The sequence below is a fragment of the Balearica regulorum genome, chromosome 3 (assembly GCF_011004875.1).
Source record: "Balearica regulorum gibbericeps isolate bBalReg1 chromosome 3, bBalReg1.pri, whole genome shotgun sequence".
Classification (NCBI taxonomy): Eukaryota; Metazoa; Chordata; class Aves; order Gruiformes; family Gruidae; genus Balearica; species Balearica regulorum.
In genome coordinates, this window is record NC_046186.1 from 92,624,383 (window position 1) to 92,650,457 (window position 26,075).

Sequence of the window (26,075 nt, forward strand, 5' to 3'; positions counted from 1 at the left end):
GTATTCTGTTTCTCTCTTTCGTCATATCTATTATAAACGAGTAGTGTCTGGGAACTCTCCCAGGGAAGATTTGCCTGGATGGCTATGGATATTTTATAGTCAAATTGTGAGAGTAAACCAGCTTTGAAGTCCTATAGAGGGGGGGGGGGAAGGTAATAAAAGGGTTATTAAAAAAATAAATAAATGTCGGGATTTTATACTGCTTCTTTTCATAGTGACAGAGCTTTGTTTTGCTCCATGATGGAGCTGGAGCTGCTAGGAGAGGCTTGGTCTGGGAGATGTCCTCTTTCTGGCACTGTCTGCCAATGGGAGCAATGTGATATGCTCTTGCTAAGTGCTACAGCTGGCTGAGCAGGGCTGGCATCTGGCTTGGTAGGACTGGGCTGGCACTAGGTGAGCCAGGGGTTGGGGCTGTGTCTGCAGGCACCAGGGATAGCTGGCTATATGGGAAGCGGGACATGAACCAGGGTTGTAGACACTCCATTTTTATCTTCATGTTGTCACATATGTGATACAGGTAGGAGGCCAGGGTCTGTCTCCTCATTTGACAGAAGTCCTAGCCAGGAGCCCTGTATCTGAGAGAGGGCACTCTCCTCCAACCCAGAGCTAAAGAAGAGCTGAAGAAACCTGCTTTGCCCTCAGGCAGGCTGCCACTTCCCCAGGGGACTGAGAGGACTTCAGCCACCAAGGGCATTGAGCCTGGCACCGTCCGAACAAGCTAAAGCTTTCTGGCAGGGTTTCACAACCTCCGTGCAAGCAAAACCAGCCAGGGAGTAACCAACGTGCATTAGAAATGTAGACCAAGCCATTAGACCTGCTGGTGAAACAGAGCGTGTCCCAAACGCGGGTTGTGCCAGAGTGCTGCCAGCGTGGCAGTAAGGAAAAGGACCAAGTAGCCTAAGACTTAGTAAGTAGCATAGCAGGAATGATGAAACCCAGACAATTTTAGGATTACTATGCATTCTGATTTTTCCTGGAGAGGTCTCAGTTTCACCCTGGTGCCCCGATAGGTAGAAGAGAAGCCAAAACGATTGCAGAATATCATGACTGGCCCTGAAAGAAACTCTGGAGTAGAGAGCAGATACAAGGTTCTGAATTTCAATTTGCAGACAGATATATTGTGGGTTCACTAGACCAAGCCACATATTCCACAGGCCAAGAAAAAAAGAAATTTTTCTCATTTCTTTCTCTTTCATTCTCTGACTCTATCGTCAGTCTAATTTTAAAATAATTTATTCACTCTCAGCTCAGCAGCACCCACCCTGGAAATCATCATATGGCATTAAATAGTCTACCCACCTCGCACAAATTTATCAGTCCCTTTGTGCGACAAAGGGAAAATGGGGAGCAGGCAGGGGCAGCAACATAAAGTATGAAGGAAAAATCAACATGTATAAAAGGTGTCTGAAGCCAAGGAATAGAAAATGGCACTCAGCAGCTTCTTACATCTTATGAGTCACTGTATTTTTTGCTCTGGGCAATTTGTGGGTGGAGCAAATGAATAAAGAGTTAAAATGCTAAAAGCCAAAAACCCGTAATGAAGTCCCTGGCATTTCCAGTCCACCCCATCTCCAGATAGACCACCACATGAGAGCTGAAAAACAGAGTTCTCTTCCAAAAGCAAGCAAAAGCTGACAGACTTTTATTTTCTCTGTGAAATGAACTTGGAAATATGACACATAGCTGTATTCCTAAAGGAAACAAAGCAAGAGACACCTCCTCCCTCCTCATCTTCTTTCCTTGCCTGTCTCCCACCGGTCTGGGCCACCCTTCATTGCAATCACAAAGAATGAGATCCTTTTCAAAGCCTCCAGGACAAGATGTGCAGGAATTGGGCAGCAAGGCTGACTGACCACAACAGACAACTGCAGGGAACAAGGGAGTTTGCCAGCCAGCCTTAACAGCTGGACTCGGTCAGCTAAGCAAGACCAGCAGGTCCAGGAAAACCGGGTGTGAACCAACACTGACAGTGCTCTGCCTGAGCAACCTGCCACCGCCGGCGTGAAGACAGCACGGGGCAGCCTGTCTGCAGGGGGGAATACAGGTGCGTGCAAACACCTCCGACCTAGCTGGACTCTGAGTGCAGAGAGCAAATATGAGCCCTCAGAGGTAAGACAGAGACGGAGACCTGCTCAGCGAACCACAGCCCCTTACACCCTTACACCCACGGGGTCAGGGTTTCAGCTTCGCCCCCTCTGAGAGAAGGACATCCCAGATTTTGCAGCTTAACCTCTCTGCCGCACCACACACACGCAGAGACGTGATGGCTGGACTCGGGGAGCATGTTCGCTCCCAATGACATCAACGGTGCCAAGGCAGAGAGCTGTTAATTAACCCCGTTTATTGAAGGGCGGACACATTCCTGCCTGGGCCCTGATTTTTCAGTCAGGCTCCAGTCCAGCAGGTGATTAATAACCCAGCGTGCTGTGGGAAGAGTGCATCTATTATTCAAATTAATGAAATTATAATCAAGAGGTGACGAATTAGCAATTGCTCCTTGACTGGATATGGAAACTCATTAGTGTGCCAGGCGCTTCTGGGGTGCTCGCTGCACTCGTAGGCTTATGGTTAGAGAGGAGAGGGTCAGGCAGAGCAGACAGCCCCTCAGCACAGCTGAAGGAACACGCATCCTGCTCACCCCAAAATAGCTGCGGCCACTGAAAAGCCCTCCAGTCCCACGAAGCCCCTCCACCTCCATCTCCTCTCCACGAAACAGACTGCTCACCTGGTGTTCTGCTGCCTGGAGCAAGGTGGCTGTGGCCGTGAGCAGGGGAAATGTGTGCACAGGGGAAATGCTCTTTTTTGTGGAGGGTAGGGAGCCTTATGCTAGAGAAAGAGCGAGCCAGAGGAGGCAAGGAGTGATGGCTGACTGCAAGATACTGCCCTGAGGATGGGCTGCAACAGCCTCACAACCCTGACACTGCTGGGGTGTAGGTAAGGGACAAGTATCTGAAAGCAACAGCCCATCCTGTCGCTTTGAGCACTGGAGTAGGGCTCATGAATCACTGGCCGCAGGCATGGCCGGTGGAGCAGAGGCTGGAGGTCTTTCTCGACAGCCTGCACCAGGCTGGGGTTACCCTTCCCTGGAGGGTACTCACCTATGTGCTTCCCATACATGTGGTAGTAGAAGGAGACGCAGTAATACTTGGCAGTAATGTTGTAGAGGGGGCTGATGAGCCGGGCTTTGTCTCCCGTCACCCGGGGCCGGGACGCCTCGATGAACATGTAATAACCTACAAAATGAGAGGGAAAAGTGGGGAAAGGCAACGTGCACTGGGTCTCCCTCCCTGAAGCGATGGGATGCTGGAGGCCACTGCTCCTCTGAGAGACATGGCCTTGCTCAGCACCCACTGTGATCCCAGCCAGAGACACTTCCAGGATGTCCGCATTGCCTCCCCTGCCTCTGCAGTATTTCGGGGCGAGCAGGAGAGCCGGGCATCAGCAGATCCACTGTGAGTGCATGCACCAGATGAGTCCCTGAACATGCACACACACATCTGTCTGGGTGCAAAATGAATCCTCCTCCTGCAGCACGAGGAGCCCCAGAGCTGACTGCACTGTGTAAGGAGAAAACCAGAAAGAGGAGGGAGGAAACATTCCAGCCTAATTTCTCTGCCTCAAGCAGAGGGAGAGAGGATCCGGTATATCTGGCCTAAACAATATTGTTATCTAAAGAGAACAATACCAAAGTAGTTGTTAACGACCCAGGGAGGAACAGATTAGCTATTTGTTGGCATCGTTTTCAATGCTCCATCGGGCGGGTGTACACTAATGGGAAAAGCCATTTCCTTAGCTGGCCATTGGATGTTTCCCATTTTTTCTGAGTGCAAAAATTTGTGCTTGCATACAAATTTACTTTCCTCATTAGAGAAAGGGGAAAGTAATATCCAGCTAAAATGTGAGCATGTACTCCATGCATAGCTAGCATGAGCAATACACAACACCAGTCTCCTCCAGCTAGAGGTGAGGCACTTGCTGCCACCCTGCAGGCAGCTCCCGCCTGGTCTCTCATGCTCCTGCTTGGTGCTAAGGAGATCTGTTTGCCTCCCAGAGACCTTCTTTGAGTAAACAGCTGGCTAAAACCAGCAGGGCCGTTTCTAGGTGTTAGAGATGTTCTCCTACTTATTTATCCTTTTTTGACTTCAAAACAAGCATCAAATGGGACAAGGGCATTAGGCATCAGGCAATTAGCTGGTAACAAGAACTAATGCTCACACTATTCCCTTAAACAAAGTCGTGGGCGTTTTAATTGTGTGTTTAATGCCAATCAGTAACATGCAAATTAACTGCCTGCTCCCTGCACCCCGTGCAGAGGAGAATCGTGTTGTGCGGAAAGCAGATCAGCACTCCACCAGCTCCCAGAGCCACAGGGCTCCTGACCAGCCAAAAAAAACCCAGACGTGTGCCTACCCTCCGGCGTACCACTGATGTCCGTTGGGGGCCCCGTGTTGACGGTGCGCTTGGGATTCTGGGTCAGGGCATTCTGCCGGGTCCAGTCAAAGTTGTCCATCTTGTCTTGCACGAAGCCACAGATCTTTTCATCCTCAAAGCGGCAGGTGTTATCTGCGGGGAAGGGAAGGGGCTGGTCAGCTGCGGCTTTTTAAACCTCCTCCCCACGGCTGCCTGGGTGCTTGCAGCAAGTTGCACAGCACTGCTACGCCACCACCACAGCTCTGCGTCAAGCTGGGGACAGATGGGCAGCCCTTGACCTCAGGAGGAGGCTGAAAAGGAATATATCCATGATTAGTAGGAAGGTTTAATCCAGGTTGGTTGATGGCTGTGATGTCGAAATGGAAGAAGGTTATTAGGGCTAAAGAGAAAGAGAGATTCTGCTTGTAGGTCTGAAGGGGTAAACGTAAAGGAGGATAAAAAGACAATTGAAGGCAAACAGGCCACAAGGGCTTTTAAACCAGAACAACTTGATGGTAGAATAATTTCCTCAGGAGAGAGGAAAAAGCACCAGCAGATGACCCCCCCACCCCCTTGGGCTGTGTATTAAACTAAACTATGGCACACATGAAAAAAATCAGCTGTGGAGAAGAGGTCAGCTCAGTGCTACAAATATGTCATTTAGCTGGAGTACATCCAATTTATACCAGCTAAAAGGCACATTTGATATTGCAGCCTATGCTGGTTCCCCTAACAAAATAACTCGTGTAGGTAAAAGATTTTTATGTAGGATGAACCACATGTGCAATAGAGCTCAGTTTTATTACTACCAAAAGACAGCCACACCCTACAGCATTATTGTAAGATAGGTGAAAAATCTTGTGCATAGACATAACCCAATATGGATTTGCAGAGATTGGAATGAATTGTACTTGACTAGGCTGAAGATGGTAACCTTTGTAGTAAAAAGGTAGTTCCTGAGACACAAAAACAAAAGCCAAGAACCAGCTTTGCACTGCTGACACAGCAGGAGAGGGATGGAGGAAACAGGCAGAAGAGAAAGAGAAAACAGGTCCAAGACCTGATGTGAAAATTGCTTTGTGTTCTGAAAGATCCCTGGGCAGAAACTGGAGCTGGAGAATGGGCTGGGAGTGGGATCTCAGACCTCGCGAGTGGCGCAGACACGGTAAGCACAGATCTCTTTACCTTCTGCCTCTATACAAGAGTAAGGAGGTGTGCTATGAAACTGAAAGATAAAGTACTTAAAAGCCAAGAAAGAACACATACAGAAAGGAAAACAAGGCTCTTGCTAAGGGCTTGGGCTGTGCTAGAAACCTCATCCATGGCATGTTGGTGCAAGACTCAATTTTTTGGGGTTCACACCCACACTGCTCCTGTTATCATGCCCCAGATGAAGAGAAGCCCAAATGCCTGCTCCTGCACTCCTGTATCTTCAGTGACGGTTTGCTCTGGTTCCTGGACAGGAGACTGTCTGTCCTGGCATGGGTGACTCTGGCAGGACATGCAGAGCAGAGTGGAGTCAGCAACCTATGGGCTTGGTGCCAAGGATGGGATGGGCAAGGGAAGCTTTCTGCGATGCCAGGGCCGAAAGCTCCAGACATGGCACATTGTGATGGTAGGAGCTTCACACACCTGCCGGCACACCAAAATCTGCCATCTTGTACCAGAGAAGAGAGACTACCCATGAAATGAACAGCATCTTGACTCTGAGATGCTGCACCTGCTGGTTCCTATCCTGCAGCTAAGGCCCTCTCCATCCCCTCCCATTTGGAAGTGAAAATGACTGTTATCCAAACAGACATCAAAAACCTGCAGACACGTGTGGTAGGGAAATGGGGTGTCCATGCTGTTGTTCCCCCATCTTGCCTCTCTCCAACATCCCATCAAAGCAATGAGAAAAGAAGAGGCAGTCTCCTGCTGTGGCCTGCAAAAAAGGTCTTTGCCACCACAGGTTGGGCACTGTGCTGCAAGCCACAGGCTTGGTTCACGGACCAGGGCAGCTGGGTTTTCTGTAAGCTCAGCAGGAAACGCTGCTCCTGTGAGCTGAGCACAGCCATCGGGAGCTTGGCTGGGCTGGCCACTTAACTGCTGATTAACCCTGGCTAAGTGCTTTCCGTTCAATCCACTCATTTCTAATTAGCATCCTAATCCAAATTAGCCACTGCTCCGAAGTGCGGAGCACAGGGGGCCACATGGCAGCTGGAGCTGAAGAGGAGGGAGAAGCGGGCAGCAGAGGACGGGGCAGATGTCTGTGGGGTCTGAGGCAGGGCCCATCCCCAGCACAAGGAGACTGACAGGGAAAAAGGTGAGGAAGCAGCTTTTAAGGGTCCTTCCCCAGCCCTTGTGGCTGAACCAGACACCCATTGGTCCTCAGAGGAGGGGCTGGAGCCCACAAGCTTTCTGATATTGCCAGGTTGGTCTAACAGCCCAGCTTCTCTCCATAGGACTGAGGACAAACATTTGCATGGCTCCAGCTCACAGGTTGCCAGCTGCACTTAGAAGACACTAGTTTTCTCTTAAAATTGCATTATCCTACACAGCAGGATTCACCATGACTGTCCTTTTGCAATCAAAGGGACTGGGATGGTTTGCAACTCTGACCCTGTTGTGCATGTGGACCTTCAGGGGAAAAAAGTGACATCTTTCTCCAGCACAAAATTCCCTTAGCAGGGAACATCAGGTGGAAAGCAGAGCTGAAAGGTGTAACACAGAGGCCAGCCAGGCAACTGATTGAGAGGGAGCAAACCCACAGCGGATGAGGCACAGAAACCAAAGGAGAGGCAGATTAAGGAGTGTCCTGGTTTTGGCTGGGATATAGTTAATTTTCTTGCTAGCAGCTGGTATAGTGCCGTGTTTTGGATTCAGGATGAGAATAATGTTGATAACACACTGATGTCTTTAGTTGTTGCCAAGCAGTCAAGGACTTTTCAATTTCTCATACTGGCCTGCCAACGAGAAGGTGGGGGACACCCAAAAAGCTGGGAGGGGACACAGCCAGGACAGCTGACCCAAACTGGCCAAAGGGATATTCCATACCATATGGCATCATGCTCAGTATATAACTAGGGGACTTGGCTGGGAGGCAGCATGGCTCAGGAACTAGCTGAGCATCCGTTCTGGGTGGTGAGCAATTGTGCTGTCATCACTTGTTTTGTATATTCTATTCTATTTCTTTTTTTCTTTTTTCCTTTACTGTCATATTAAACTATCTCAACCCATGAGTTTTACCTTTTTCTTTTTTATTCTCTCCCTCATTCCACTGTGGGGGGAATGAGCGAATGACTGTGTGGTTGTTTCAGCTGCCTGCTGGGTTAAACCATGACAAAGAAAAAGCCCAAGCTCAGGTGAAGATCAGAGCGAGCCGTGCAAGACAAGAGGATTGAGGATAATATTCCTGGCTCAGCGTCAAGGCCTGGTCATACCAGCTGATGGACTACTGTGCCTCATTTGTAAAAAGCCCCACACACCCATGGGATGAGACTGCTCAGACAAGAAGGCTTGAAAGCTTGAAGAGAGCTCTTTTAATGCCAAAACAGGGCCCTGACTCCATCCTCTCACTCAGGTGCAGCTACTTCCAGAAGGCAACACTTCTAGCAGAAAGCATAAAACAGAGAAGGGTCCTATGCACCATAGATACCACAACATGGTCAGACTTATGTGCAACACCATTTGTGGTGTGGGAGTTTTATAACTACAGCACATTGCCTCTGCTTTGCTTGGGATCTCAAGGCACTTTGCAACAAGCAATGGACAAGGCTTTTTAACATCTCTATGAGGTAGCAATGCTTCCTTCTATATACCTCCTGTATTACACGTGGGGGAACAGATGCATAAAAGTATAGAGACACACGTTTAAGGTCACAGCAGGCAGTGCCAAAGCTGGAAACAGAACCCAAGTGCTCTGACTCTTCGTCCTTTGGTTTAAAATGAGCCACAGGAAGGCAAAGATCTGGCATTTCTCTGAGCTAGAAGTGGAGGTGCCCCAGAATAGCTAGATGTTCAGTGTGGTTTGGGACACGGCCAGCATGTTGCCTCTGGATGATTATCAGCAAGGTTCACCAGGAGAAACCTGGCAGATCCAGCCAAAAAGAAAACCTTTAAATGACCTGCTGTGTCTCAGAGGCCACAGCGGTGATCTAACTGTTGACCTCAGTTGTGTGAAGCAAACCTTCTTGCGGATTCACAACATCTGCCAGGGATCCTGGCTCAGCACTGCAGCGCAAAGGAAGCTTCCTGTTTAAAAATTAAACAGTGGATTTAAATATTGAACACAGAAGTTGTTCTTTGGATTGTTAGAGGCGAGGTGGAGGTGGCAGGGGAGCTGGTTCCTCAAAGGCTGGAGTTAGCGCTGTCTTCACCAAACAGATTTCCTTGGCAGGCTTTGCAGTGGCAGCAGCTCAAAGTGCAGAGATGTTTGCTCCTGGTTACAGACACCTCCCTGCATTCCCAGGGGAGGTACCCTCTGCCATGGCTATTAGCATTTCTTGTTGCTTTGCCTTCTTGAGAAACATAATGGAGGTTTTCATTTCAAGTCCTTAGGGGGAATCCATCCCTGGTCCTGAAATTCTGGCTGCAAGATGAATGCAAAAAATAATAATCCTATTCTAGCTGCAGACTATGGGTGAATAGCAGATGGAGCGCACTTGAATAAAATTGCCTTCGTCATTTAGCTGTGGTCTGATGACTGAAACTGGCTTGGAGCATAAGGGACCATGCTCTGAGCCTTAGCTCTGTTGCAGACCTGCTGCATGACCCACAGGCTATCGCCTTCTCTCTGGAGATCAGTTTCCCCATCTAAAAGATGAAGACAATGAAAACTGTATTGCAAACTCAAAGTACATTGGGATCTAAGAAACAGCATTTAACAGCCTTTACCATGGTAAGTTTCTAAAGCATTTATAACCAGTAATGGAAAAAAGCTTCACAATACCGTAACTGGTTGGGTCATACTGGATTGCCATCTGCTTTAATATCTCCATCTGCAACTGGGAATAATATGGCCCAGACAATCCTACTTGCCATCACGATACAAGGAATTGGTGGCTTTCACCATTTTTAACCTTCACGTTACACACATTCCTGAGGAATGGGCACAGATTTCAGGAATCCAACTCTAAACACCAGGCTCACATCTTATTCTCACATGTTCATACCGGGGCAACAAGCTCAGATTCCTCTAGACTATGAGGTGTTATAAGAGACAGGACACACAAGCACCAGACAGTAAGCAATGAGCCAGGGTAATCTACAAAAACCAGCATCTGGTACTGATAACCACCCACTGCACTTGTCCATGATCCCAAAACATTTTAGCACCACACACAGCCGGACTACAGATATGAGAAATAGCATTGCTTCTCTGGAAGGGCAAGACATACTGGCCAAGAGGAAAAAAACCAAAACCCAAACCAGCAATCCCATACGCTTCCTAATGCCCTCATCACCAAGGTTGCAAGACTACATCTGCTAGAACCAGGGAAACCAAACCATCCACTGCTGATGAGCTGGACCAGCTTGTGGGAAAGCACTGCAGGGTTTGGATTAGAAAATGAAGACCATATCCAAATTAAATTGCAGGGGAGACATAAGAAGGACACAGCAGATCCCCCAGCACTGGAATTTAGTCATGACATTTAAATGATTGGTTATTCTAAGAGATCTTTAAGGTAACATCTTAGATTAAGATAATTCTAAGACAGGTTTTTTAAAGACAAAGTCTGGTTTTTAGAACCAGATTAACTGATTTTTAAGAGTTACAGTCAGTCTTACTGCTCACCTCTAAATACTTGAAATCCTCAGTGTCTTTTGTTCACTTCCTCTGCTTTTACTTTACTTTTGCTTTATAACCCCAGTACCTGGCTCTGTAAGCATGCCACATGCATGCCTGCCCCAATGTCATTAACATCTTATTAGGCTGAGAGAGAAAACGCATGAAGAAATAATTGTATTAAGTGACTCTCAGAGTTTGTAAATTAATCACCATTGTGCATGCCCTTGGATCAGGCTGCCAGAGGCATTAATCATCTAATCTTTGCCTTTCATTTGAGAGCTCTCAATGTTTGCTCCCAGAATTTGGCTGGGCAGCCTAGCGTGAGGATACCTTTACAATCTTGTCCCAACTCTTTTCCCTGGGGGTGGTGGTACCAGGGGAAGTGGGGGAAAAAAAGAGGTAGTAGCAGGGATTTCCATGTTACTGGGATGAGAGTCTGGGAACTGAGCTGGGGCACAGAGACAGAGCTGAGAGCCTTTGGGCTGATATTGCACTGGCAGCAGGTCTGAAAGGAAGGGTCATCTCTGAAAGGAAGTGTGGTGGGTGTAACTCCAGGCAGTCAATCTGACGGTGTGAACTCATGGGCAAGACCCTGATGACTGGCCCAGAGGTCCCAAAATCCAGCACAGGCTGGATAACTTGTATCAAGGTGAAACCCTAAGTGTTGGGTTTACTGTATGAAAAACAAGCGTGGCTGAGTTATCCTCCACCATAGGCAAATTACATGCAGTCGTTCTGGTCTCAGTCAAGCTGCCAAAGCAACCCCAAGTGAGCAGTCTGAAGGCCCAGTTTACAAAAACCCCAAGAGATTGATACAATTAGGACTGAAGTTGCTCTGGCTTTACCAGTGATTTATGTAGTGTAAATGCAAGTGGCCAAAGGCCAGATTTTGTCACTTCCTCCAGTGGACTGGGATGCTTGCCTCCTCCAGCGAGTACTGACAGACACATTCTGGAGTGAGTCCCCAGCAATACACTCAGTGTTTCCCAGTGACGCTTCTATGGAGAATCATAGAACCATAGAATGGTTTGGGTTGGAAGGGACCTTAAAGATCATCTAGTTCCAACCCCCCTGCCGTGGGCAGGGACACCCTCCACTAGACCAGGTTGCTCAAAGCCCCATCTAGCCTGACCTTGAACACTTCCAGGGATGGGGCATCCACAACTTCCCTGGGCAACCTGTTTCAGTGTCTCACTAACCTCACAGTGAAGAATTTCTTCCTTATAGCTGATCTAAATCTACCCTCTGTTAGTTTAAAGCCGTTACCCCTTGTCCTGTCACTACTTGCCCTTGTAAATGTTTAAAGAAGATCAGAAAGTGGGGAAAAGCAAAGCGAAGGGATCAGGAATTAGAGCCACAAAATCACTCTAAGAAGCTCCTGCTCTCAGACAGAGTATGGTTCATCAAACCATTCTCAGACTGTGAACTTGCAAGAGTGAATGCCTCATGGCTGACTTAACAAGATAATTCCATACCCTGACTCCTGTCTGCCATTGCCTAATCCTGGCTTCTCCTTCCCACTGCTACCCTGCAGTGCAGCAGTACCATTTGCCTACACATACACAGAGTAATAGATAAAAAGGCTGAACGGTGATTCAGCAGCAACAGGGAGAAAGAAACAGCTACATGGAACCACCTGCTCTTCATGGACCACTGGCAAATAGTCTGCCCATCTCTGCCCAAGAGCTTTGCCTGGGCTTATATGCAACAATCAAAGCAAAGGGACTTCATTTCACCCCCTGAAGATCACTCCACCACTACTTACAGCACACTAGAAATCATCTTTCATGCTCAATGGGCACCATCATGTTCTTGTTAAAGACTGTGCTTCTGAGACATTCTGCTCTCAAAATCAAAGGGAACTCCGAGTGCTCAACAAAGATGGGCCTGCATCTTGGCAGGAATCACTAGAAGGTAAATAAGAAAGTAAACAGTGATGACACTGGAGGGAAAGAAGAAGGGGACTGTGCTCAAGGAGTGTGCAAGAAGAACCAGATCTTAGCTGGATGTGTTGGTTTTGTGTGGCAAGGTTTTGGCAGCGGGGGGGGCTACAGGGGTGGCTTCTATGAGAAGCTGCTAGAAGCTTCCCCTGTGTCTGACAGAGCCAATGCCAGCCGGCTCCTAGACGGACCCGCCGCTGGCCAAGGCCAAGCCAATCAGCGCCTCTGTGATAACATATTTAAGAAAGACAAAAACAGTTAGAGAGCGCTTTTGCAGCCAGAGAGAGGAGTGAGAAGATGTAAGAACATCTGCAGACACCAAGGTCAGTGAAGAAGGAGGGGGAGGAGGTGCTCCAGGCGCCGGAGCAAGATCCCCCTGCAGCCCGTGGTGAAGACCATGGTGAAGCAGGCTGTTCCCCTGCAGCCCATGGAGGGAGGATGAGGGGGTGTAGAGATTCCACCTGCAGCCCGTGGAGGACCCCACGCCGGAGCAGGTGGAGACACCTGAAGGAGGCTGTGACCCCGTGGGAAGCCCGCGCTGGAGCAAGCTCCTGGCAGGACCTGTGGAGCCGTGGAGAGAGGAGCCCACGCCAGAGCAGGTTTGCTGACAGGACTTGTGACCCCGTGGGGGACCCACACTGGAGCAGTTTGCTCCTGAAGGTCTGCACCCCGTGGAGGAGACTCACGTTGGAGAAGGCCGTGAAGGACTGTCTCCCGTGAGAGGGACTCCATGCTGGAGCAGGGGAATGATGAGAGGAGTCCTCCCCCTGAGGATGAAGAAGCGGCAGAAACACCGCATGATGAACTGACCGTAACCCCCACTCCCCGTCCCCCTGTGCCGCTGGGGGGGGCGGAGGTTGAAGCCGGGAGTGAAGTTGAGCCCGGGAAGATGGGAGGGGTGGGGGGAGGTATTTTAAGATTTGGTTTTATTTCTCATTCCTTTACTCTGTTTTGCTTAGTAATAAATAAGATGAATTCCCTCTCTAAGTTCGGTCTGTTTTGCTCATGATGATAATTAGAGAATGATCTCTCCCTGTCCTTATCTCGACCCGTAAGTTTTTTTTCATTGTACCTTTTCTCCCCTGTCTAATGAAAGAGGGGAGTGATAGAGTGGCTCTGGTGGGCACCTGGCCCTCAGCCAGGGTCAACCCACCACACTGGAGAATGCTCCATACCAGCCTGCAGAAATGTCCAGTGGTATCTTTCCTGGCCAGAAGAGGATGGGGGGATATATATTCCTCAAACACAGCTATTTTGGGGAATATTTAATAAGCTGCTTACTGGATGCAGATTACTAGTGTTAGGGACAGGGTGCGTTCAAGATCACAGCCTATCCAGTCACTGAGATATCAGGTGTGAATGGGAGGCGTATCTCTGGTATATTTCTCCTGGCAATAACTTGAGGTCCAACAAATGGCATTACTTACTAGAAGCATTAGTTTATGCAATTTCATCCTCTTTTGGGGAAAAAGATTTGGCAAAGCCAGCTGTGTACTCCAGCTGTTTGACTTCCCTGATCTGCTGGAGCACTTCACTAACATGCATTACATTCAAAACATAAATACAAAGGTCTTGGTGCTTACCTGTTGGGTTGGGATAGTTGATTGCTGGAAGAGGAAACAGAAAAACAAGTCAGAACAGCTAATACTCCCTCAAATCGCAAATGACAATCAAAGTCTGAAAATAAAACACACATCAAGAAAGATCACAGATGCACAAATCTGCTAGCAGCATCCCTGTGAAACAGCAGTGCTTAGTGTCTGCCTTGGTGATGGAACAAGATACTGTCTCTCTGATCCAAGCAGCAACAGATCTTAAGAAAACTGCACCTAAGGGGTCATCCCAGGATCGCACAGGGGAACCTTTCTGGCAACCCAAGCAGTTTCCTTCTTCCTGGAGCACCCACTGGGACAGCACCCACTTAGATACCAAAGCTTGGTATATAAGAAGGAGATCAAACCAGTTTGAAACACTGTGGAAGTTTAAGATAACAGGTATGCTGGGGACACCAGACATTGTCACTCCACAGGACAAGAGGGTTGTGTAAAATCATGCAAACATACGAGGAGGTGGATCTGTACTTTCTGCTGAAATACAGGGTCCAGACTCCTGAGGGGAGTAAAGAAATCATAGGGTTGTGGGAATGGGCAGAGTTGTGAGCTGTTGGGATGCTGGGGAGAGAAGCATGGTCAATGTATATCAATGGGATGATCTGGGACTCAGGCTATTGGACAGAGCAACAGGTTTACTAGCGACTAGTCAGGAAAGGAATTGTGCATTCAGCTCTGGAAAGAACTGAAGACCCCTGAAATCCTCTCACTTTTATGGGCATGTGGCTAATATGCAGTGTCCAATGGCTATCCTCTAAAAAACATGCCACTGTGCCACGGGAGGCTGTAGCATGGCTTGACTGGGGACTGGGATTTTGGGGATCTGCTGCCCACAGAGCAGAGAGTGCAAGTCAGAGCTTCTGAGCAAAGGATGAGTGGAGACTGGCCCTCAGAGGTCTCTACCTATTGCTCTGCATTGATGGCAACAACCAAAATATAGTCAAATGTGATAGCACTGTGCCATCAAAACTCCATAGAGCAGAGACATTCACCCAAGGGTCACAGGAGACAACGTCTATGCATGCCCATGTCCCTAGGCCTGAGGCTCGGACCTGCTCTCGTAGCCAGGACCGAGGAGGAGACACCTACGTTCCATGTACCGGATGATGCGGGCAGCCATATCTCCAGCCCCAAAGCTGGTGATGGGTGTCAGGCGAACTTCATAGCTCTGAGGAACTTTCAGGTTGGGCAAGATGTGCTCCAGCAACAGGCCCTTCTCCATTTTCTTCACGGGAATGAAGGTTTGGATAGTGTTTCTCTGAGCCAGCTGTATAGAAAAAGAACCCACAGTGTTACAAAAATCCTGAAACTGGAAACCTCGGGGATCCTATCCACCATCTAACACCCAATTCCTCCTCTTCCTACACAGATAAGTATACCTGGTTTATCAATGATATCTTAATGTAGAATTGGTTTGAAAATTCCCACCCCTGGTACAGAACAGTGACCAGGAGCGTGAGCTCTTCCTGAAGGAAAGCCTTGGGGTCCTCCTGACTGGGGGACAACTTGAACTACAGGTCCTGGAGCAACTCTGTTGGAACCAATGTCTCCAAGAGGGGAGGAATTAGCCCAACTCACGCCCACTAGTACAAAGGTCCTGTGCACATACAGTGTGACATTTTGCCAAGATACCCATCAGTTCACAATCACCGCTGCAGAATTCATTCATTTGCTGTCTGGGCCCTGTGGCATTTCACTTGGTGCCTTGCTGGGACCTGTCTACTGCCATGCTTCCTCTGCACCCTTCCACAGGATCCACCCTTAAATCCTAGCCCACACTGCCTCCGCAGACCAGAGCAAGGGATCTAGTTCAAGTCAGTGTCCTCTGGAGTCACCCATAGGCTCCCTCTTTCTCTGGTGCCCACTGAGGAAGAAGCTGAACCATGCTAGCTAAACCATACCGTGCTGAACATTGTTCAGTCTGCTAAGGCAGCAGGGAAGTTTCAAGAAAACAATGGGAAAAATATCATTGTCAAAATCACCACCACTAAAAATGATGAATTACGTGTCAGTGAAACTTCCCTGCCACAGTCATGCTTGCTTGGCGGGGGAAGGACAAGAACAAGGATTGCATCGTGAAGGTACAATTTCCTGCCTGTTGCTGTGAGTGCCTGGATCCTTGTGGCAAGATTCAGTCTTGATGTGTTATTGAGGATGATGGTCCTGGTAAAAAGACCTTTGTAAGGGCTCTCCATGGCGCAGTGTTCACTATCCCAGATGCTAAGCCTCCCCCTGCCTTTGATACATCCTCTAGGCTGACAGGTTTCATCGCAAAGGCAATTCTCCTGACAGGCAGGCTCAGCGTTCATCATTAACTCCAAAACTACAGGATGACTGGTACAGGGATACAGGGAGGAAGGTTTACAGCAAAACTGTCAGTGTGGAGAGTGTGGGGAAAGAAGATGGAGTGAGGGCACGGCAGGAGTGAAGGTCATCAGCAAGGCAGGGCAGGGGAGCAATGCAGATGTGGTGCTTGGTAAAAACAGGCACATGCAATCCTTCCTCTGCCTGCCTCCAGCCCTAATGCATAGAACCGTAAGTTCAAACTCAGAAACGATGTTTGCCACTGGAGAGCTTCCCGTGCCAGAGCCCTGTTCATTTTCAACATGGCCAGGACCCACCTCCTCACCTGAGTTGATGTGCCCACAGTTTGGAAGATGCTCCCAAGTGAAGAAGGGCTGGACCAGATCTTGCCATAGTACCGTGCTGGGGCAGGGACTAGCTCCTGGAAATCTACGGCTGCATGTGGTTCTCACAGTGAACAACAACTTTATACCGGTCATATAGATTGTACCTAAGAGACTTTTGTACCTAAACAGATCAGGGTGCAAGTTGCTCAAGAACTGCTTTCTGCACCCTCCTCCTCCTCCCCTGGGCAAGATGGGTCAGAGGGCCAGTGACTGCCCCGGTGCCTTCCCCCAGCTCGGTGCCTTCCCGCAAGGCACCTGGGAGCAGTCCCAGCGGGCAGGATCAGGGCAGTGCCTCTGGGAACCAAGCATGAACTTGGCACCGGGATGCTGCCAGGATCCATTCCTATCACCAAGGCCCCATCTGCATGCACACGAGCTGGGTGCTGATCCAGCTGGCATGCCTACCGCTCAGCCTTCCCATCTGCCAACCCTCCGCACCGCCGCTCTGCCAAGCAAGAGCAGAGCTGGCTCCCAGCGGCAGGAACCTCACCTGGGATCATTAGCATCAGACCCCCAGTTATCTGGGAGGAGAGGAAGGGTCACCAGCCAGAAGCAGGAGGCTGGAGTGGTACGGCTCCTGGCATGGGGCTTTTTGGGGAGCGGAGCCTGACTGTGGGGGGCTGGCGGCAGCTCCTCCCCACAGGCTGCCATGAGCCAGGGGTGCTGGGAAGGCAGACAGCAAACAGGGGGAGGTCAGGAGCCATTTCCCTTGTCTAGACATAACCTTTAGAAGAGAAACAAAATGGAGAGCTGGAGAGAAGCCTGAGGCTGAAATTCAGACAGTGTAAATTCCACCTCAGCTGGGAGTTAAGTGGAATTTGGCTATCTAAAGCCTCTGGGAGCAATGTCAAATCACCTACTCTCCCACATCACCTAATCCAGGAGAAACAGAGACGTCAGCCTCCAGTCTGGACTGCAAAGCTCTAGATCCCCCAGTTGAGTCTATCCTCAGGGGCACGTGGGTTTAACCAAATAAATATCTGGCTGCCACCCAGACATGGCTATGAAACAGAAATTAATAAAGGCACATATGGCCCCCCAGGGGGCACATCCTGCTTCCCAGGAGAGACCTGGATCACTAGGTAATGGTAACGGCAGAGCCTGGGCCCAGCATGTACCTCCCCGCGGAGCACAGGGGAAAAGTTTTGCAAGGGTCTCTTCCCTCCACCAAATACTTCGGACCCAACTCTTCTCTCAGCCTGTGTCCTGTCTCTATTTGACCTGCAACATGGGCAGACACAGCAACTGGCTGCCAGCAAGGCTGCCCTCCGCACATCCTTACTACAGTCCCTGCAGTCCTGGCATCCTGACAGAACTGGCCCGGGATGTCTTTGGACAGACTGGCTCTTCTGGGGGAAAAGCAGCATGGGCCAAATGTCTCCCCTGGGCTAGCTACAGCCATCAGGAGAAAGGGCCAGGTGTGCTGCCAGCACAGCTCAAAGGGCATGAAATCAGTGCAAGGGAGAAAAAGGGAACAGGTCCAGCTAGCCACTTGCTGTGTGCATGTGGAGCATGTGGAGCAGGTGCCAGCTTGTAGTCACTAGCACAGGTCCAGCAGACAGAGACGTTAAGGCCAAGGTCTGGCTCTGCCTCCCCCTCCCTAAACAACCTTTGCCTCCCTGATTGCCAGCAGCAGGTCTGTGCAGAGCTGCATGCATCAGTCCAGCAGGAACCCATTTTTTAATCCTCTGCTTCAATTGCCCACTGTTGCCCTCATTCTCTTGCTCCATGTGTCCTCTTCTCCCATGCTACCCTGGTATCTTCTTCCCTCCATCCCCTCCTCAGCCTCCTTCCTCTTGATCACGCTGGCCCAGTGCTCCAGCTTAATATTGCTGTGGTGCAGTTAATAAAGCAGAGGCAGGCACAGAGGACAGTGAAATGCTGGCCACCTTATTAGAGATGCTGAAGCCTCAGTGGAGGATCTCACGCAACAAGCTCATTCATCACCAGGTTCAGGATGCTGCCAGTGGGGCCAGAACAAGAGCACAGTGCAATGCACTGCCTCATCTCTGCCTTCACCTCCTTTCATTTCCAATAATCAGAGGGAGGGGATGGGAAGGGAAAAAACAAACAAACCCACAGTTGCCACCAGCTGGCTGTGAATAGCACACAGGCTGCAAAGGGGAGAATGTTCTTACAGAATGCATTTGCTAAAAACACCTTACAAAGGGCAAAATCAGCTCCACATGGGACATATGTATTCACACGCACAGTGTGCAACCTGTCCCTTTCCCCTGTCGCTTGTAAGCAGTATTAGTGACTAAAGGAGAGCACACTCACATGCTCACATGTACTTAGCCATCAAGCCTCCAGGACCCGCAAACTAGGTCTGCCCTTTCTCTTTCCTCACCATCACATTCTGTTGGTAGGTATTGTCTGCCCAGTGCCCCGTCTTATCATCTGAGCTGGCTCATGATGCTTAGAGAGTGCTTGACCCACTGTGGCCAGCCGAGACAGCTCATGGTCCAGGAATATACACAAAGAGCCTCAGAAAGAAAAGCAGGATGCCACACTACCCCTGCCCCCTGCTTCAATCCCAGCTGGGATGCTGTCACAGCAGAGGGCTCTGAAGTATGAGACTGCCACATCGACATTTTCTCTTTATGTAGGTTATTAAAGGAAAAAAGGATGTTGTTTCAGACTGCATGATATTTAAACCAGGTACTTATCAGCTAACAGACATAATAAAGCCAAAGGATATTAATAAACACATCTGTCAACAGTTGACATTCCAGTCCTGCTCAACAAACCGCAGCACGGATTCACGAGACCATGATAACCTACCTGTGCTGGGACTTGGCGTGACCTGCGTAGCCACACATGTGGTCTCACAACCAGCTGCACGTCAAGCAGCTGCATGCTTGTTTGAGGGAGAAATTAGAAAGAAAACCTGTTTCATCAGCAAGCCCCAGGGAATTGTTGCAAACACCAGCTAGAAAAACGTACATTAAAATCATACCGATTCTCCAACAAGCTGATTGGAGCAAAGGAACTGCTCTGCGGGCATCCAGCTTCCCAGCATTGCTATTCACTCCTACCACTCTCTCCTTACTTGTCCCGCTTCCTCAACAACTTCTCAGCTCAGGGCATGAGCGCTAGCTCTGCTTTGCAGTATCTCCCTCCAAATCCTTTTCACACACACTCACTCTCTCTCCCTTTTTTCTCAGCCTCATTCTAATTCCCCCGGTTGCTCCTTCCTGCAGCGCAAACAAGACGAGGGTGGCTGCACACACTCCCACTCCATCCTCGCCCGCTAACCACAGACGTGGGGCACTGGGAAAGCTCCCAGCTCCCATCCCCAGCCACACCAGCCTCTCCAAGGGGAGAGGAGACGGCAGACGAAGGCAGGCTGGTGTGGCACAGCAACCTCGCATGCAGGCTCCCTCCCTCCGACAGGCTCTTCCTTGCTCCCCATACAGCTCTGCAGAGGAGCCCAATAGACCAATGCTGTGGGGCATTAGGCTGAGTGCCCCCCACCCCAGCCCTCCTCTCTCATCTGTGAGAGTCAGGACACTCTGGAGAGCGGATGTGCACAGGACCGGGAGCTGTGGGGAGCCTGGTGGTGCAGGAAGCACAGGTATCTCAAAAAGGTCGGAAAAAAGCATGGGGCAATAATGTGGACAAAATAATCTTCAACTGCCCATGCAGCTGGTGGGCTGCACTCTTCAAGAAACCAGCAATCTAGGTGGTCTTCAAAGCTCAGTGCCCTGGCAGCAGTAGGTGTGAGGCCATCCGTCTCTCTCGTGCCTAGGAGAACAGTCTGTCTCAGCCAAGCTGCCCAGTTTCTCATCAGGCATAGACATCCCTGTTTAGCATGGTCCAGGGGCCAGGAGAAGGTGACAGCAGCAGAAGGGCACTTTTCCTCTGACAGGCAATGCCACTCAGGGTGGGAAAAAGCCTCCCATTTTTACCAGTTCAGCCTGTTTGCCAGGAGTCTTGGACACATTATATATCTCTGTCCTAGAGTGCTGCAGACATCATCTCACATCAGATTTCCCCTGTGGCTGTGACTGCCATGAACTCATCCCAACAAAGTCCAGCTAAGACACAGCTGCTCCCTGCCAAAGGGAGTACTGTTCACAAAGACCAGAAACAATCGCACCATTGCCCTCAACATGATGGGACTGGCAGCGTCTGAGGCCTTAAACTGGTGACAGCCAGGAAAGATTACTCCCAAGCACCCCATCCTAGGGACTGGAAGGGGCTGAGCTTTGCTATAGCACTGGTAACAACTCCTGGGATGAATATGGGGCTCTGCAATGCAAAATACCCTCAGCAGACATGCCTTGCCCTCAATTTCTGCCCCAAATGCACCTCCAAATCTACAGGCTGCCTTGGAGAGGTAACTTCAAAGAGTTTAGAAGCCATGGACTTCTTAAAGTTTAAAAAAAAAAAAAAGGAAATGATGATGACAGGATTTATGTGGCTCAGAGTTTACAGTGTCAAAGATTGAGAGCAAATTATCCAAGGGCCAGACTCACTCTCCATTGCTGGAGAATGAAAGTCCAGGAGATGAGTTCCATGGGTAGAAGTAAGATAATTGCAAATTCCTTGAGAAAAGAGGAATGAAAAATGCTCAGAATCAGGGGCAGGAGGGAGGTGGGGACAGGGAATTTTAGGAACCTCTCCTGAACATGAGGCTCCAATATTTTCCACAATGATGGAAAAATGTGCCATAAATCTGGCCCTTCTCTCCCACTTCTTTCCACTCACTTTCTGACACACAGCAATGGATTGAGATTCTAGTCCTTGAAGTCACCTTGGCACCACAGGGCAAAGCAGAGGAAGATGGTTTGGTTTTGACATTGCAATTGAACACCACAGATTTGATTCTTGCTCTCAGTATTCTGGCAGAGGGATAAAACCCCTCTGCACTGGCAGCTGCCTCCTATCCTCCAGGAGTTCAGAGGAGGGAAAAGCACAGCCACGTTCAGGGACACAGCAGGAGAAGCACACTCCTGGGTGACAGAGCTCAGTCCCCTGTCACCACAGGGACTACCCCTGCTTATTCATTTTATGAATGTACAACATCCCATCTTAAAAGCTGTTCCCTTTTGGCCTGCTCCTCCCGCTGGATGGCTGTTCCAGAGCCTGACCGCCCTAATGTTCTCATTTCCAGCCTGAATTTATTCACAAGCAGCTTGCACCCAGTTGATCTTGTGCCAATATTGTCCTTTAGCTTAAATGGCTCTTTTCCCTCCCTGCTGCTTGACCCCCTGATGTTTTTATAGACAGCAATCACACCACCTCTCAGCCTTTGCTTTGCTAGGCTAAACAAGCTGAGCACTCTGTGCCTCCTCTTGTAACACAGATGCTCACTTTCCCTGATAGACTCTATAATCCTTTTCTGCATGATCCCACTTGCTGGAGTTCGGTATCCCAGCCCTGTATATAGGATGCAGTAGCACCTCTCCACCTTGCCTGGAAGTACCTCAGGTTCACCTAGGAGTACACCTTTCTCACACCTGCATATTACCAGCAGCTCCTCAGAGTCAACTCACCCATATCGTTCCTCCACTTCAGTCATTTCCCACTGATGAGCTCCTAGCATGTACAGATTCCTCTGACAGCACTCTCCACGTGCGTGACCTTGCATTTGTACCACTGCATTTCCTCCCACCTGAACCACTCAAGTAGTTTTCCATCTTTCAGTTCTTCCTTATGATATCCTGAGGTGTCATTGCCTCCCAACCTGGAGTCAACTGCACAAAATTTGAGCAGCGCAATCTTAACAGGGGATTCTCTGGCTGGGGAAGATGCCTACCCACTCTGGAAAAGCCATTTGGGTAAATTGTGGGGAGTGGAGAAATTTGGTTTGGATATGAAGACAGTCACTGTGATGTTTCTTTATAATCTCTCATCAAATTTCCTGTGCCTGTCCGATTGGATTAAAACATTTTTCTGGGTTAGTACTTCATCACCATCTTAGATAGAAATGATGTCAAGCATTAACAGCATCAGTTAAAGGGCTAGGGTAAGTTTAAACTTGGATTTATTTCATTTTCCTTGCTTGATAACCATTACTCATTAGGTGTTCCCAGAGCAAATAATCACATTGCAAACATAAAATTGGCATTTGCCAGACAAGCACACCAGTGAACTCAAATTCATGCCTATGTTGTTCATCAGTCAAGCACACAGGTTCAGATCCTGGGGTTAAGCAAGCATGGATGGCCAAAGCAAATCTATTATTCAGTCCAAATGAGGAGTCCTGGAAGCTTTTAATTCTAAATTGTCCTTATCGGGATGCTCCCTTTCTGGGCTGAAACATCCCCAGCTCCAAAGAGAGAAGCAACTGTGACCTTCAGTGGCTACCGAGGACAGCTGGAGCCACCCAAGCCAGGAGACAGTCTCTCTCTCTTCCTCTCGTACATGCAATCAGCTGCCCATCCTCATTAGGTGCCAAGAGCAGAGGTTTACAGCTTCCCAGCGAAGCCAAATTGGTGCTGTCATGAATTACTGTAAGTGCTTGTTCCACACTCTTCAATAATGTCTTTCATTAGGGGCTGATCAGAAAGCAATATGTATTTTATTAGCATATGTTCCCTGGTCTAAGAAGAACAGACCTAATCTTCACTCTGTCAGGGAAACAGTCAAGTAAAAGCCTTAACTGAGACACAGCACGACTGGCAACTTCATGAGCCATGGGCTCACTGGGGCATCGCACAGCTACACATCCTGAGGAGGGGAACCCCAGAGTTAGAGGAAAAAAGGGGAAAACTAGCACCTGAATTTGGTGATGGGTGGGAAGGGAGGGAGAGCCATGCACTCCCCAGTCTGTGCAAGGAGCCACTGTGGTTTGTACTGAGCTAGACAGGTTACGTGTATGTCTAGCCATGCTTGTTATCTCTCCTCTACTGTCTCACAGCCATATCTTCAATCCTGAAGGCACACGCAGTCCTTCTGTTCAGACTGGAAGCTCTACACTGCTGCTGCAAGATCCTACCCGTACACAACTATGCACTGCAGAGCCTGAAATCACCTACGTCTGCAGCATGGGCATAAGCTGAATAAGGGACAATATCCCTCATGTTGCTCCACAACCCTCTCCTGCAGAGAGCAATGGTTCCAGTCTCTTTTGAGCCTCACATCTGGAAATCAGCACTGCTCGGTGCCTTACTGGATCCAACTTTAAACCCATCCCTAATCTCAGTGAGCACAGGCTCCTCTTCCACCCATTTCCTTGCACTGCACACGACTGCCTGCAGCCAGACCCATGTACATGTCTATGCACCATGCCGTCAGCACTTCTGGCTCCAGAAGGAAAAAGCATTCTGGCTCTGCATAGCCCAAGTTTGCCCAGCTACACTTAGGTGGAGCTCTGAGCCATTTTGTCTATAAAATGGTTGTAACTTACAAGGGAGACATGCTCCACCAAAAGGACTTGCCATCTCCCACACTTCCTTTCTTGGGTTCTCTACAGACCCTGGCAGAGCCCTCTGTTAGGGCACCTTTACCCTTAAAACCAGCAATTAATAAAGGATGGGGCCACTGCCTACTGGAGCAGAAATAGCCTTTGTATGGGACTCTGGACTTCCCAGTCTGGTACATGTAATGAAGATATATAGGTAAGTATCGTTCCAGAGCGTATAGGCCACCCCTAACTCGACTGCATTTGCAGTCCTGTCTCTAGTAAAGAAGAGGCAGGCAGCACAGCATACACAGGGAGAGCCATAAAGCCCTTCACATTGCTCCATGCTGCCTGCACTGGCAGCGTGACTCTGTACGTTTCATTTCTTTATGAAACACAGTCAAAACATCTATCTAGTGCCTATTCCTGCCTGTTTGTCACTAGCTACGAGAGAGGCGACGTCTCTCTTCCAAACCCTTCCCTCTCCGCTCACACTCTCCTCTTATCTCCAACAGGTTCTAGGAAGGGAGAGCCAGGAATAAAACCCAAAACCAAGAACAAAACCAAAAAAGGAAACAGAAACAAAAGAAAGAAGAGGTGGGAAATAGGAGGGAGAACAGGGAAGGTGAAGAAGGTGCACAAAGAAAAGACTCTGAAGCAGTAGGACGAACATGGGCTGTCTATTGAAAACAACAGATGAGCAGAGTAAATGGGAGGAAGCTGCATCACAGCCTATCTATAGGGACTCTCAGAAAGACTCAATAACTAGCATGTACCCCTTGAAGCCACCAAAGGAGTGCGGATAAGAGATGCACACAAAGCACTCACTTTTATCTTTGATACCTGGCAAGCATTTTTCATCCTGTGCTCAGCTTTGTAAAACACAAGCCAACAGCCTGCTGGATACAAACAGGCACAATGGTGTGAAAACAACATCGCAAGCCTGCAAGGCTGATATGAGGGGTACATTGGTTGGGGGGAATGTGATTATCTCTTCTCTCACATTCTCCTTAGCCTGAATGAGCACTGAACAGTGGTGTTAGGAGCTAGAGATAGATAAGATTTTGCTACTAGATGTGCTTTAAGATCATATGAGCCTTTCCAGAGAGATTATCTGTACTGTTCTTCTCAGGCACTGTAACTATTCCAACCAGAGCTAAGAGTGGGAAAACTGTTTTTAATTATTCCCTTGCACTGGGAAAGCTAAACAATATCCCGCTTTCTCCCTTGCACAGTCAAGAACTTGAATTGCATTAGGAGCAGTGCTCATGAAAAGACTAAGACAAAATCTCTGCTGCAAGGCACCTTCTGAATGGCAAGCCACCTTGTAAAAACTTCAGCTACCATGGTTTGGGCAGGTTACCTTACATACTTTGGATAATCAGAGAAGAGAAATGGTACCATGAGGCATAACAAACCTGCCACCACTCATATTACCAATTTTCCCAACTAACTGTCTGCAAATGATCTGTGGACCAGGGATAACCAGCTCAGGAAAACTATGAATCATACTGAAGAGCAATTTGCAAAAAGACAGAATTAATCAGACTAATTCATTAGTTAGGGATTGTTTGTTAAGCTCTTGTAGAAAAAAGGGAAGTCTCAATAGCGGCATTGGAAGATGTGAGGCAGACCTAAGGGGGAAACCTCATCCCACAGCTCCCAGCCATTTCTGTTGAACTCACCTGACCCATCGGTGCCAGTCAGGCCTGTATCGAGCTTCCCTGGCCAGCCTTGTAGGAATCACACTGATCCTCTGCCTGACAGGGATAACAACCACCATGGCTGGGCAGACACCTCCGCCTGCAGTGAGTCATGCCCAGGAAGAAACTCTCTTCCTTTCCATTGGGTGAAAAAAACATGAAATGTGGAAAAAGCTCCTTGTTTCCCACCCCCACCAAACATCCAGCTGTCCTGGAGTCTTCCCTTACAGCACAGGTAGAAAAGACCTTGTTCTAGCAGGTCTCATCAACACATCATACCCCATGACAGATTGCTAGGGATGAAAAGAGAGATGTCTCAATGTGCTGTCAGCTGCAGTGACTGACATTGTGTCCCATTTTCAGGCAGCAAAGAACACAGCTGCGGCAGGATTCTGCCCTCTCTGCTCCCAGATGCCTGTGGCAAAGTTGCTGTTTTACCCCCAGGTCCCACACAGAAGTCTCATTAAGCTTCAAGCACAGCTTGTCTATCAAATGCTATTGATCAGTCAGCTCTCCTTCCACCAGTGTGTGGCTGCCACTCAATCCCACTGCATGTCCCAAAACTCTCCTCCTCTTGAAGCCTAAAAAGGCAATGTCACCT

The 26,075-nt window shown here is 48.9% G+C and overlaps 1 protein-coding gene across 3 annotated transcripts in view; it reads right to left on the reverse strand.

Moving 5' to 3' along the window:
* The window catches only part of MDGA1 (MAM domain containing glycosylphosphatidylinositol anchor 1), a 144,253-nt gene that overhangs the window by 17,879 nt on the left and 100,299 nt on the right, over positions 1 to 26,075 (reverse strand). For 2 of the 3 annotated variants that reach the window (XM_075750087.1, XM_075750084.1), the window contains 4 exons: positions 14,820 to 14,997; positions 13,704 to 13,727; positions 4,411 to 4,563; positions 3,099 to 3,233 (listed from right to left, as the gene is read on the reverse strand). In XM_075750087.1, the coding sequence (XP_075606202.1) occupies positions 3,099 to 3,233; positions 4,411 to 4,563; positions 13,704 to 13,727; positions 14,820 to 14,997 (490 nt within the window). The remainder of the gene's footprint in view (positions 1 to 3,098; positions 3,234 to 4,410; positions 4,564 to 13,703; positions 13,728 to 14,819; positions 14,998 to 26,075) is intronic. The other variant, XM_075750085.1, reaches the window with a different exon arrangement.